The following is a 14,977-nucleotide window of genomic DNA, read 5'->3' as shown; positions in this document are numbered from 1 at the left end:
GAGCAGAGAACGCGTTTGTATATCATATGGAGGTGTACAGTGATTCTCCTACGCTGCGACGAGTAAATATTTTTTTTTAGTGAAAACTGGTCCAGCTAGATAGGTCTAAATCTTGCGAACTTGGTTTGATCGTTTTGTTTTGTGGAAAAGGTCGAATTAATGGTCAGCAAAGCAGAAGATCATGTGTAATTAGTAGCTAGCTTCTTGTTCTTTTTTGTTGAGTTTTTTGTGAAAATTTCCATTGTTAGCTAGCTTCCTTTTCTTTTCTTTTCTTTTTTCCTTTTCCAGAATTTCATGACCGCTAATTCATGAAAAAGCTTCCACTCAAAGTAGGATTTGAAGAATCACGTAAACAAACTGCATATTAAAAAAAGAAAAAGACAACAATGAATAACAATATATTCAGTTAATTAATAACAGTCAAAAAATTCTCAGCTATACTGTTCTTATGGCATAATGTGGCTTCACAATTGTACAAGGTTCGGTGCTATTTTCTATGTTAATGGATTTCTTGTCTTATTAAAAAAGAGTGATGGAATTTTTTTCCTAATCAATATAGGTTTCAACGAGACTCCAAGAATAAAATTTATAGACAATTCCCAACAAGAAACATTTAAATTTGTTTTTCTTACCAATAAAAATCTCAATGACAGAACAGAGAAATTTTTGTGGAAGAAAACAGTATGCTGAGTAATAAGGATAGAAAGAACTAAAACCAAAAAAATATAAAGCACAACGAAATCACAACACTCTGGTACAAGCCTACAATTTATTCATATGATCTTATAAACAAAACTTGTATTCGCTATACTATAGGCATATGCTTCATAGAATAACGAGGCAGACAAAAAAATCTCTTTTCAAGATTTTTTCCAAAAGTACATGGGTGTGTGAGAACTATTTATCTCTTGTTTCCAAGAAAAGGCTCACCGGCAGTCCCTTGTAACCTTGTGGCACTTGAATCATTCTCCGATTTCTTCAGTGTTTGCCCCGGCTTACTTTGGTGGCCTCCCTGGGAATTATAAAAAGAGACAAATCACTCTACCATCACTTGAAGAATTCATTTGGGTATTGAAAGAAATGAAGATATCTCATGGCTAAGCAACAAGAGTAAAACCAGTGGGATACTTAGATCTGCGGAATTGGGTGTGTATTTGTTGGATAGAAATTTCAGAATGACGAATTACTATTGATTTTGCAAATGTGAACATGTGAAGCAGTTTTCAGGTTGTTGTAATACAATCACTGAACATGTGGACTAGGGGCTTTTTTACCCAGGAATCCATGGCTGTTTGGGATTATAGATGAAGCATACAATAGAATTCAGTGCAAAGAGAAAATGCCCAAGACAGGATTTTCACTTACAGCTCCCTTATTGGCTGTTAACCTTCGACTTGATGGTGCCCGTGCCACAGATGAAGCAGCTGCAGCTGCAGCCACACGGATTCTGCAGAGTAATTTAGAAAAGAAACTGTCAACTTTTTGGCCATCTTTGGGCACCATAACTAAATTTCTAGCTGGATCAACTCCAAAATACCTTTTATGTACATCTACATATTCATCTGTTTCATCCACAATCTCCTCCTGCATTGTTAAGACTACTATTAGCATACTTGGCAATGATTACTTAGATCCTAGAACTGGAAGGAAAAAAGATAACAAAGGTCTCTGATTTACCTGCAGAAGTTCTTCAAATACATCTTCTAGGGTGATGATACCAATTACTTCACCATCTTCAATGTCCTCTGATAGCAGGGTCATTCCTTTAATTGAAGCATCATTACGCTGTAAAGAAGGCTGCCTACTTGGCCTTGAAACCCTATCCATATCCACAACAACGCTATCTAACTTCTCATTTGGCATGGACAACAATGGAGCAGTCAATTGGGACTCTTTGCCAGTTACTTTGTTTCCTTCATGTTCTTCCCCATCAATTGTTGGTGGAAGAGCCTTGCTTTTCCCCTTGGCCTTCACAACAGCTGCCATATGACTGCTACCCTTTTGAAACTCATTCAGTATATCATACAGAGGCATATCAGATGGAACCCTGGAGAAATTTCCACAGACAAATACTTAGCACATATTCTGTACTTTGTGAAGGAAACCAGAAAAATATAGAGAAAGAGAAAATGAACACCGTGGAATTCTTCGGATTGAAACTGCACTAACTGGGGTCTCTGTTTCAGGTCGAACAGTGAGAAGGCTTTTCACCTAATTCCAACAAAAATAAAAACAGCCACATGCAAATCAGTTAATTAGAAAACCAGAGTAGCGCATATAATAGGAGAAACCTATCAATATGACTTTATATATTACACCATCTCTCAACCATATCCTTCCATCAAGAAATCAATCAAGTGTTGTGCATGTGACCATTGATTTTACCAAAAATGTTTGAGGGGTGTACTAGAGAATAAGAACAGGCTAACAGTGACAATGCATTTATTTTTTTATGGAAGGGTACGATTGATAAATGATATAATGTATAAGGTGATATTAATAGGTTTCCCCAATACAATATAACACATAAATTTGAAAAAAATCTACAAAACACAAAACCCACCAAAAGTAGTCCAATGATATTTTTTGGATTCCCAGAATATACAGGAACTCTGCTATGACCGCGTGCAAGAACTTTTCCCATTGCCTCCCTAAGTTACAAGTATTATTAAATAAATATATAAACACAAGTTTATGCAATTGTTTAAGTGAAACATAAGAAAGTGAAAATGCATGGCAATAGGAATAATTCAGGAACAACTGAGCAGAACTTACCAGTCCAACTTTGAATTGACATCTAGGGAGAAAGTTGACTCAATAGGTGTCATAGCCTCTTCAGCAGTCTGTTCAAGTTTATAAATGAAACATAAAACATTACTTTAAGATGCAAGCTGAAAGAGAATCTCAGATATTTAACTTGGGCATGGAATGATAATGAAATAAGACACTTTGTGAATTTATTGGCCAATCTGCACACTCCCCTCCCCCATCCCACCAATTATTTTTCTACTTCATTTAGATACTTGAACTATGAGGCATTTGGAATAGGACCCCTTCTTCAATGTTTGGTACAAACAATCATTAAATTTCACATGTTTCTTTATTTAACCTTAAAACTTGAGTTGATTGGCTTAAGAAAAATAACGCAACAACCACACACATAATTAGATGATTTGCCTAAAATAAAAATAAAAAATCAAGTAAACCTCACTAGTTTTGCATCTCCAAATTTTTCATCACTTCAAACTCGAAATTCTTAATCATAGAATGATATAAATTTGAAAATCCCATTTTCTGTCATGGAAACACACTAAAGCACCAACATGACTCCAAATATTTGAAAACCCCAATAGAAAAAAAAAATCTTTTTTACTGGCATCTTATTATCTCTCATGTTTCATTCATGAGCTATCAAATTTGTTTCTTGGTGTAACCTCTTTTTGCTTTCATATCCAATTGTTTGTGTATGTAAATATAGGTATTTTGGTTTGTTTCAGATCTGAGTTTGGTTTTTTAAAAGGGTAACAATTGAGATAAATGGGTATTGAGTATAATTATATTCTCTATGGTGTGGACTAAAATGCAAGGGGAGAAGAACCATAGATGTGACAATTAAGGCAATAGATTTTTGCTTGACATAACAATAATTTAGCTAGCTGGGGGGACAAGTGTGATTTTCACATGTCATTTGACAAACAAATAAAATGGATGGAATTGATGGAAGAGTGTCAATCCAAACATCACATAATTCAAGCACTAGAATAAAAAAAAAAGTGAGGGAGTGTCAATCAAAACAGGCAATAGCTTGTTGGGGGGGGGGGGGGGTTTCGCTGAATTTATTTGACTTCTGGAAATGATCAAAATTCCAGCTTAGATATGAAATTCAAATCAACTTAAATAGAGAAGCTCTCAATGCTTTTTCAAGAAGTGCAAGCAAAAAAGCAAAATACAAATGACTACTGAAGACTCCACCCCACCACAACCCCCCTTCCTCAATTGAAGCATCAAATTTCAGATGAAGTTATCGCATTTGCCTAACTAGTACATGTTCACGCATCTGAATTTGTGAGAATGCAACAAAAAGAAAAACAAAAGTTATGTACCATCCATGACGGTTGTTGCAAAACAAAATGACCAACATCAAAATTTTACAGTGAAGAATGGAAAACAAAAGGAAAAAATAGATGCCAATTTCAGATGGTGCGTACCTTTTCAGTCAAATCTAGTGCCCCACTAATAATTGTTGTCTCATCATGTGTGAGTTCACCACCCTTGCCAGCCTAGATGTATCAAGAAAAAGATGTTACATTGCAAAGGAGAAAAGGAAAAGGAAATAAGGATATACTAATACTTCCATAGATTTGGAAATCTTGAAACATTTTTTAGGTTGATTAACTTGTTATCTATATGTATTTTACATTTTAATTTACCTCCAAGCCGTGGATGGAAACAAGGGCTTTTAATTGTGCCCGTCTAAATAATGCTTCGTTATGTCCTAATACACAATCCAGAACCTGTAGCATGACATTTCTTAGAGTCAGAGAGTACATAAAACGAATGTTGAGGGTAGACTAAATTATCAAGCAAGCAATAGGTTGCAGAAAAAAACGAATGTGATTTTTTCTTTTTATTTTGAAAGCCAGAAAAGGATAAATTTAACAGAAGGTTCATTGTTCAAGTCAGGTAGGAACAAGTAATGAAGGTACAATTTTTTTTCCTTCTTCAATGGGAGAGGAAAACACATCTTTCAAGCTGAAGAACATGGAAGAAAAGTACAGCCATTCACAACTCTCTATCCTTATTCTATGATAGCTGTAGCAAACCACAAAATCACTAATTAATCTAGCACCTCAATCACCATGTTTCTACAGCCAAGACCATACACGTGAACAGTGAACCATTAAGTGAAAGAAAGATGTAAAAGACCACAAATAAGAGCAAGAGCTAGTATTTACTTGACTCCAGAGAACAACCTTATCCTGTTACTTGCTAAGAGAAAACTTCAATGCCACTTAGCTCTTTCAAAGCCATAAGCTGTGCTAGATACATGCTTTTATACTGATAAATAATTTTTTTTTCCAATAAGATGAATTCATACAAAGGAAGCTAGAAAACCTAATCATCAATGGATAAAAATAAACTAATAGGTAAAATCTTGGGCTTGTTTTTACTACATTTCATGTTAAAAGGGTATTAGAAATTATCAAACAACTACTGATCCCACTTTACAGAAAACTTTGGTTGTAGTCAATTTCCACTGTGCTACTTACCTTCCCGATGGGATATGAAATTGGATAACAAATTATCATTAAAATTCGCACAAGCCATACGAAATTGGCCCCAACAGCTAATCCATATCTGGTGCATATTGATTGTGGAATAACCTGAAAATAAAAAATGTCCACCTCACTTAAGCTTAAAAAGATTACTATATTTAATAATTTAAGAATAGTTAACAAAAAGTTGCTTAAGATGAACATGAGTAGACAAAAAAATGTACCTCCCCAAAAGCTAGAACAAAAGTCACGGAAAGTATTATAGCAACATACTGATTGAAAAGCTTATCCAAGTATATAGGAAGAGCCTGCAAATCAAATCACAATATCCAACTGCTGTCAACAATAGCTAATTAAAAGTTAAAAAGGTGCATAATACGAATATTCAAGGGAGATGAATTGCGCATTATCTGCAAATTCACTAAGCGACCTCACATTCCAAACCAAAGCTAATCCGGGCACTCACATTTTAGCAGTATACTTTCCAAAATCTCAAAATAGCATCCCTACCTAATAGTGGTTAATCTATATAGATAATCTTAACAAATAATGTTAGAATTAGTGGAATCTTCTCCTAATTGCTTGTAAATGCTACATCTCCTTGAATTTTTTCAACATAAATTCCAAAGAAGATTACCTCCATAGAAGCAGCATTGCAAAGAAGCAGAGTCACCAGAAGCTGGTGCTGTTTTTGAACCACCGGAAGAATCGCAGCTAATAAAATTAAAATTAAAATTAAAATCAGAGAAATTCAATTGAAGTTGAAAATTAATTAAGAAAGTACGAACCAGCTTGTTTTTTCTCGGTGGAAGTGCCGCTACGTTGGAGAATTTCGAGGTCGACAAGACCAAGAGACATGAGGCCTAAGGTAAGCCCAGACATGGTACCTGCGAAGATAACGAGGAAGCAAGAAATTCCTGCGTACGCAAACCATGAGAACGATCCAAACGGTATCTCGTCTCCGTTTGATTGACCTCCTAACTCCGTCAACATCCTCGTCGCCATCACCGCATTTAACAGTTGCATCTTTATAATTCAAAATTTATTGATAAATATTATAATTTGATGATTAATTTGATTTTGGATGTCTTTGTAAGTTTTCTTTCTTGTTGTTTCTCTGTGAGATCAAGAAAAAGTTCAGGGCGAGCGAATAAAAAACAACAAGAGGAAGAATATACAGCAGCTAGCGGGGCTGGTGGCTGGGATACTGGATTTATAGAGTAAATTGCAAATTAATCCCTCTATTATTTAGAAACGAATTTATTAATCCCTAGTTTTTCAAGATTAATTATTTAATTATTTTCATCCATTTATATTCTTTTCCAATTTATTTATCTAAGAAAAATACGTAGATAATATGGAAATATTTATGAGAATAGAAGGCATTTTTTAAAATAAATCAGTATTAAATTAATCATGGTTGATAATTATGAATTAGATAGTCCCCCTTTTAAAAACTAATTATTTAATCTCTTAACTACTATTAATCATGCTTGATTTAATATTCATTTATTTTTAAAAATTCCTTCTATTCTCATAAATATTTGTATATTATCAATTTATTTTCTTAAATAAATAAATTGAAAAAGAACACAAATGGATGTAATGGACTAAATAATTGGTTTTGAAAACAAAGGATTAATAAATTCATTTCTCAAAACTAGATGGATGAATTTGAATATTAGCCATGTCAATAGCACGTGGCGGGATCACGAGGGTTCTTACTGGGTCAAATGAATTAAATGCCTTTTGAAATACAAACTGTGATCTGTCTTTGTGGCTATTTTTCTCACATGTAAACGAGGCACCGGAATATTGGTAATGAACGAATACTGGGTAAAATTGTTAAAATTTCAAAAGTGTTCGGTAGAGTATATAATTGTTTTTTAAAGTATTTTTTATTTAAAAATATATTAAAATATTATTTTTTTATTTTTAAAAAATTATTTTTTATTATTAATATATTAAAATAATTAAAAAATATTATTTCAGTGAAAAAAAAAAAAAACCGTTATTTGAGATAGCGTTACATGCAAAGCTCGGGCTCAATTCTCACATCTTCTCATTACCATATAACAAAAAAAAAAAAAAAAAAAAAAGGAGGACATCAATAAAACAGTATGGACCAAAGATTTATTATACCATATTATGATATTTTTGTCCTCCGTCGTATAAAGCACAATTTAGAGGTAAAATAATTTTTTCACATAATTTAATTGGTATTTTTAAATTGAATGAAAATAAACTTATTTTTTATATTTTTATTATATAATTCAAACACGGGTGATTATTTTTACATTGAATAATTACACTTGAAATTTATTTTCTTGAACATGGATACAAAGATGTTTTACTCTTTTCATTATATCATTTTTGTATTTATCAAATAGACTAGGGAAAAATTGAATATTTTAACATATATAAAATATGTTTTAAAAGAAAATATGGTCGGTGCTTGTAATGCCAACGAGTGGGAGAAGCTTGCTCTTTTCGAGCAGCAAGTGAATGCTCTTTTGATAGTCAAACACTGTCTTCCATTGTAGCGTTAAGAACAACACACCGAGATCTCACCAATGGCAGGGCTTATGTCGGTATCAAACCGTCAGTGTGGTTTTGGTGGACTTTTTTATTCTCCTTCTTTTTTCTCTCTCTTTTCTACTTAATAAAATACAAAAGTTTTCTTTTATGTTTTTTATATAATTTTATCATCATTTCATTTAATTTTTATATTTGGTCCTTATTATTTTAATTGTTATTTATTTATTTCTTATCCTTTTTTCTAATTGAGTCTTATTTTCAATTTCATCCTTCAAGATTTGATTTGATTTGATTTTAATTTATTTTGATGTCAAATTTAGTCTCCTTTTTTTTATCACTATTTGTTTTTTTATCCTTTTTTATTGCCTTTTTTCTTTCTCAATTTCATCCCTTTGTGATTGAGAATTGTATTTCATTATTTTTTAAGGTTTGTCTTTATGAGGTTTATTTTGGGCTCATGACCAAGTCACAAATTTTGAATATTAACATTGATTGACTTTGATTTTTTTAAGACTTTATTAATTTTGATTTTTTTTCAATCTCATTCTTCAATGTTTAATTTATTGAGAAATTATATTCGTGATTTATTCATATTATCAAAATTATGCGAGCTTATTAAACTCAATCAAGTCAATAACCGGAGTCTCATTTTTTTTTTTTTTGTAGATTAATAACCTAAGTCAATAACTCAAATTTATTATTGCAATTGTGTGTTCAATAAAATAAATTTAGAGTTATATTTGTTAATAAATAACAATAAATTTGTTAATCTAAACAAAATATGAGCCAAGAAGAAGATGCATATTGAGCAATTCATTTATGTCACATGTAGCTTTTTGAAGAAAAAAATATCTAATTATAGAATAATATTTTTTTAAAAAATATAAGTCATTTTAGATAATCACAAAACGTATATTTTTCAAGTCTAAAAATCAATTTTCTTATTAATATATCTCTTGTTTATCTTAGTAGATAGAAGGTTTTAAATTGAAATCATTTTATGTTTAAAAAAAATGTGATTGCTAAAGGAAGTTAGAAAACAATAAAAATATTATGTCCTATTTTAAATTTTCATGAAAAATTATTATTAGTATCATTTTTTTCATATTAGATACATAATAATTGAAAAATAAATTATTAAAATTTAAATAAAAGTTTTATGATATTTATTTAAGAATTATATCAAAACTGAAGAATAAGTGAATCAATATGGTAATTTTATTTTTTCCAACGCCAAAAAAAAAGAAGAAAACAATAATATAAAAGGGTTAGGCCCAGTGCCTACCCCTAAAGTAAAAGGTTAGGCGCACGGTCTGAAAGCTTAGGCCCACATAGTTAGCCTTGTTTTTTTCTATTTTTTTTAATAAAAAAGTACATGACATGTTTTTCGCTCTTTATTTTTTTGAAAAAAATTAAAGTGGGGGACGCATTGTTTAGCTAAACGTCGAAAACAAGGAAGAAACTTGCCTTCGATTTTTTGGGCCAAACAACCCATTTTTCAACTAATTGTTTACTTGAAAATACATGAAACACAACACATGCAACTCAATAAGCCCCCCTTTTCCTTTAAATTTGCCAAATTTTGGTCAAAAAAAAAAAAAAAAAAACATCAACATAGGATATCAAATCTTTCTAAGCTTTTGATCTACTTTTTTAGGCAATTTGAAGGCCAATAACTACCACCATCCAACTCCCCTCATTGAATGGAAAATTCAGGCACCAAACGTGAACACCTTTATAGTCAGAACCACGACAACTAACCCACTTGCTCTCTATACTGCCATTTTCTACTAGGTCTTTCCCTTTCCTTTTCTCATCCAGAGACCTAGAAAAGAATAAATTGAACTTGTGGATCAGAATAAACTTTGGCAAAACTTTCACATGAAAGGTATTCATCATGTTTTATAATTTAGTCCTTTTTCTTTAAATTTAGTACTTATATAATAATTTCAATAGCAATTCCATCTAATTAGGCAATTGAAGGATATAATTGAAAAAAAAAATTAAAAAAAAAACAAATACTTCATTGTTTATATGAATAATGAAGCACCATCAAATACCCTAGTTGTTTTATAGTGTTAGGATTATAAATAATTGATCAACTATATCTTCCATACAAATATAAATATGCAACACATATTTGGAATTATTCTTTGTTATTCTAGTGGATAACTTGGAATAACATTTAAGATGTTAAATAGTTTAATTATATTTTTTCATGATGAATGCATCTAGTTAAAAAGTTCATACTTTGTTTTTATTCTTGCTCTTTGATTGTAAAATTCATTAAGATGAAATCAATCATTATGATATAGAGCTAAAACATCACAAACATTAGGATAGGTAACATCAATGACATAATAATGATCTACAATTAAGTAACATCATTATTAGTGATAATAATTATAAAAATTAATTATTTGAATGATGCATATATTCACTTACCACCACTTGCCAACACTTCAAGTATATATTCCTTCTCATTAAGCATGAATGTCATATAATGAATTTTTTGAGCAAATAAACATTCACATATATCTAATTATTAGAAAATCTTGAATGATACTATCATCAAATGATGGAATATCATTACTAGATGAATTCAAACTAGAATGCCTAGATAATTGTTGATCCATTTTCCTGCTTCTCCACAATAACATCTCGTGAATCTCGTGTTAAAATTTTCAACTTCAACTTATCTTTTAATTTTGAAAGATATGTGGCATTAAATAGAAATTCTCATAACATCTAGTTGGATTTTCGACCAATACTTTAAGTATATATTACTTCCCATTAAACATAAATGTCCTTTGATGAAATTTTTTAGTAAATAAACTTTCATGTATATCTCATTATTAGAAAATCTAGAATGATATGATATTATCATCAGATGATGAATTAACATTACTAGATGAATTCAAACTAGACTGCCTAGAGAATTGTTGATGCATTTTACTTTCTTTTTTGTTTTGTAAAATAAAAGAACTTAATAAATCCAATATGTGAGCTAAAATATAAAAAAACATTTGCATATGATTAACATTTTCTTTTTTTCTTTAGTTGTAATTTTATATTCTTATTTAATTTAAAAAAAATGTAAAAAGTAAAATAAAAAAAATGTCATCAACAAATGAGTCAACTAGTAACACCACACTAACATACTATTTACAATGTTAACAACTTGTGTGATCCAAGTGATCTATCGCCATCATTAAGAAATCTAGTTAGTAAATCACTTAACCTTTGACTTCATAATTTTAGTTCTTTGGTTTTACACTTGTTATGAAAATTTATCATTAATAGTATTTTTATGTCTGAAAAAAATCTCATCTTGTATTCGGTATATTTCCTTTAGTTTAAGGCTTCTATATGGAACTATTAAACTCAAAATCATGCACCTAGTTGCTTTAAAGCAATTTTTCATTTTATATGTTGTGTTACTAAACCTAAAACATCTTCCTAGTTAATATCAAGGTTATCAAATCTGTTTCGATGGGTGTTTTGTTTTTTCAATTGAAATGGAATGTTTCAGTTTCGAAGTGTTTTAACATGTTGTTTCAAGATTGTACTGTTCATATATATATAATTCAAATTCAAGATAAATTAATTATAAATTATGCAATATAAACACAATGTTAAACAAATATAATTTCAAATTTCAAAATATTTCTAAATAGTCAAGATTAAATAGATCTTTAACTTAAAATAATTCAACTTAAACAAAATATCAAAATATTATGAAATTAAATTGTTTTAACACAAATATTTTAAACATAAAGCTAGGTCAATGTTATCAAGGCTAATGGGATCTAAAGCATCTATTATTTTGCTCAAATTCTTACAAAGTATAAACTTGAAAAAAAACAACATGAATATAAACCATATATATTAGTGATAAATCTAATTTTAAAAAATTAATATCATTGTTAATGAAAATAATAATAATTTTCATTATTATTATTAATATCATTGTTATTGAAAATAGTAATGAAAAAGAGCTTTTTATATTTGGGTGGTTTAATTAATTAAATTGAACCAGGTTCAATTTGATTCAATGACTTTTTAAGACCAAAATGGAACACGTGGAATGAAATCGGAACATTTGGGATAGAATTTAGCCGAAAAATCTGGAATGGACTAAGATTTGAAATGAGATGAAAATTTTTCCTTTTTGTTTCGTTTTTTGAATTGGTATGAAATGTTTCGGCCATTCCAGATAAAACAGAATGAAATTGACAACCTTGGTTAGTATAGTGTAAACACCTTTGAATGGCCTACCATCCATAGTTTTGAAAACTTGGCCTCGTTCGGCGGGTCGACCTGGGGCTAGAACCGTGCCGGGTTGAAGAAAAAACTCGATGTGACCCAACTGACCAGACGGGTTGACCCGGTGACCCGGCAAGACCCGGTTGCAAACCCGTGGACTTTTGTTTTTACTAAAACAATGTCATTTTGATTTTCTTTAAAAAAACAACTGATCCGGTGACCAGTCAAAACCCGAAACTCGGGCCTTGGACCGGGCCGGGTCTTAAAACTATGATACTATCAGTCTCATATAAAGGAATTTTGGACTGATCCCTACTACCTTGTCCAAAAAAATGCTATGAGGCATATTCTAAGTTGTTGCTAATAACTCACTACTTTATCTTTCTCATATATCTAGAATCCAAAGAAAAATATATACCACCCCTCTTAAAAAATATAGCCTTTTAGTACCTTCCTCTGTAACTAATTTCTTTGCCTTTATTATTGCCTTCACCAATTTCATATAACTCTTTATCCCTAAACTAATATTTTATCTTGGATGGAAACTTTTAACCCATTTTCAAATCATCTACAATTATTATTCTTATTGGCTTCTAATTTAATTGTATAACAAAAAAAAAAGAAAAAACCTTAACTCATACTTGACTTCTATTATACTCCTATTTCCTTAGGCTTGAAAACTTCTTATACATCATCTAAGTAAACTCTAGGAATGCATTTCTTCTTGAACTCTCAAAGGAAGACTTTCCAAGTTAATACAGGTGGATAGATATCACTTCCAAGTATAGTCTCTCACCAATTTATGGCATTTTTTTTATATATAATAAAAGCATTGCATAATCATACTTTTATGCCTCACAAAACCTCAATTGAAAAAATATCATGTCTATGTGCCTTAACCATATCTCAACTACTTCTAGATCAATGGTGCCCTTGAAGTCTATTACATTATATATCCTTAATTTATCATATTGTCTCCCTTCTATTATATTCATATCTATCCCAATAATAGCATTCAATGCTTGAGCTAACCTACATATAACTAGATCTCTTCTAAATGCATTACTTCTTCTTTTTTTTTTTTTTTTAAAGTGAAGTGACTCTAGTCTATCTAGGTTATAACTAACTTTAGGTTCATTAACATGTCAAGACAATAATGGACTCACTAACACACTATCACATTGGACTTGTATAATGTTTCTACTTGCACTTCTTTGGATTTTATCATATCTAGATCATGACTCCATTTATATCCCTTTAAAGGAAAAATATAAATTTAGGGTTATACTTGTGAAATACATATGCATGTAATGCTATATCAAAACTATCATGAATATATATATATATATATATATATATATATATATATATAACTTTAACCTTGTTATGATACCAAAAACTATCACACCTTACTTCTTTTTCTATTATAATACATCTTGATTAGTGTTTTTAGTTATGTTCATTTTAAAATCGTGGTTTTTGGTTAGCTAAGTAAACAAACATCATTAATTAATTTTTATTGCTATCTTATCAATAATACTTACCATCCAAACATGCATTGATAAGTATGCACAACTTTCTATTTATTAAACAAACTTACATGTCATCTTTTTATCTTGTCTAGTTCATTTACATCTACTTTACAATCTTTGAACATTAATGTCTATTTATTAATTATATACTAAAAGAGTTTATACATGATATATTTACATATGCATTTATATTTGTAATGACATATACACAACAAAAAAACTACATTATGGATGGATATAACAACACTAATTGAGTCACACTTCAAGCTATGAATCCAACATGACTTTGGTTGGTAACTTATCACCCAAGCTCTCTCTCTCATTTTTATTGTAGTTCTCTGAAAAATAACATATCAACTACCAATAAATATAACTTAGTTAATAATTAAATCAATAAGCATGAGAAACCTCACAAGTTTTTAACATTTAGGCCTAAACATCATATTGATATAGTATTTACACAAGAGAAACATGTATAACAATTCAATGTTCATATCTCATATCCATATTTTACCTCAATGACAGCATATATGGCTTGTAGGTGGCCTTAATTTCATGTAAAACAAGCTATTCACTTTTCATATATTATGTGCAATTATGTTAAAATAACATTTAGGTTAAACCACATGTTTTACTTTAATAGAATAATCCATGGTTCCATCTATCACTAGCATACTCATATTTAGTAAATATCATGTGAAGTTTCCATTCAATAATTTAGTTAGGGTTCATGTATACATTATAAAATCTCAACAAGCATTTAAGAAAATTCTCTATATAAAAACATTTTAAATAATATAATTTATGCATACTTAGATAACAGTTGGGCATTGGACCTATTAGGATGGTGAGTTATTGATAGGTGTTGAACTTGTAAGGATTACACATATTAGAATGAGTCCAAAGACCACCACTCATTCGATAACCCTATATAAGATTATGTCGATCTAGCTCAACTTACTCATAGCATTAAGGAAGATATTCCAAATACAGAATAAATAACACAAATTAACATAATTATATGTATGCATTTACCAATTCAAATAGTTGATAATCAACATCCAATGATAAAGTTAAAAAACGGATCCTCAAATCATCATTTGGCTAATGCCCCAATATATTTTAGTTGTGTTCATCTTTTTTAGTAGCCACTGAAACACATACATGCATCATCATTATCATCATTCTTTCTATAAACTTTGAAAATTTAGCCAATGAGGAAATTTTATTGTAAAACAATTTTCATGTAATCATCTTTCTTTTTTTTGGGACTAGGCTATATATTTTTAATTATTTTTTTCATATAGGTTCGATTATTGAAATAAATATTTGATATGTAAATTAAAATTATTTTCATAAAATGGA

The 14,977-nt window shown here is 30.1% G+C and overlaps 1 protein-coding gene across 1 annotated transcript; it reads right to left on the bottom strand.

Moving 5' to 3' along the window:
* Positions 1 to 702: 702 nt before the first annotated feature.
* On the bottom strand, positions 703 to 6,463 carry LOC118034498 (DUF21 domain-containing protein At4g14240). Its single transcript, XM_073412167.1, has 13 exons — positions 6,065 to 6,463; positions 5,914 to 5,990; positions 5,501 to 5,584; positions 5,271 to 5,384; positions 4,431 to 4,514; positions 4,209 to 4,280; positions 2,776 to 2,843; positions 2,564 to 2,651; positions 2,138 to 2,211; positions 1,678 to 2,047; positions 1,538 to 1,584; positions 1,366 to 1,447; positions 703 to 1,012 (listed from the first exon to the last, which is right to left on the bottom strand). Exons 1-13 carry the CDS (start codon positions 6,300 to 6,302, stop codon positions 902 to 904), a joined length of 1,509 nt encoding a protein of 502 aa, XP_073268268.1. The 5' UTR covers positions 6,303 to 6,463; the 3' UTR covers positions 703 to 901.
* Positions 6,464 to 14,977: the final 8,514 nt, after the last annotated feature.

This window comes from Populus alba, chromosome 10, assembly GCF_005239225.2.
Source record: "Populus alba chromosome 10, ASM523922v2, whole genome shotgun sequence".
NCBI classification, from domain to species: Eukaryota; Viridiplantae; Streptophyta; class Magnoliopsida; order Malpighiales; family Salicaceae; genus Populus; species Populus alba.
This window is presented reverse-complemented; position numbering and strand designations above follow the sequence as displayed.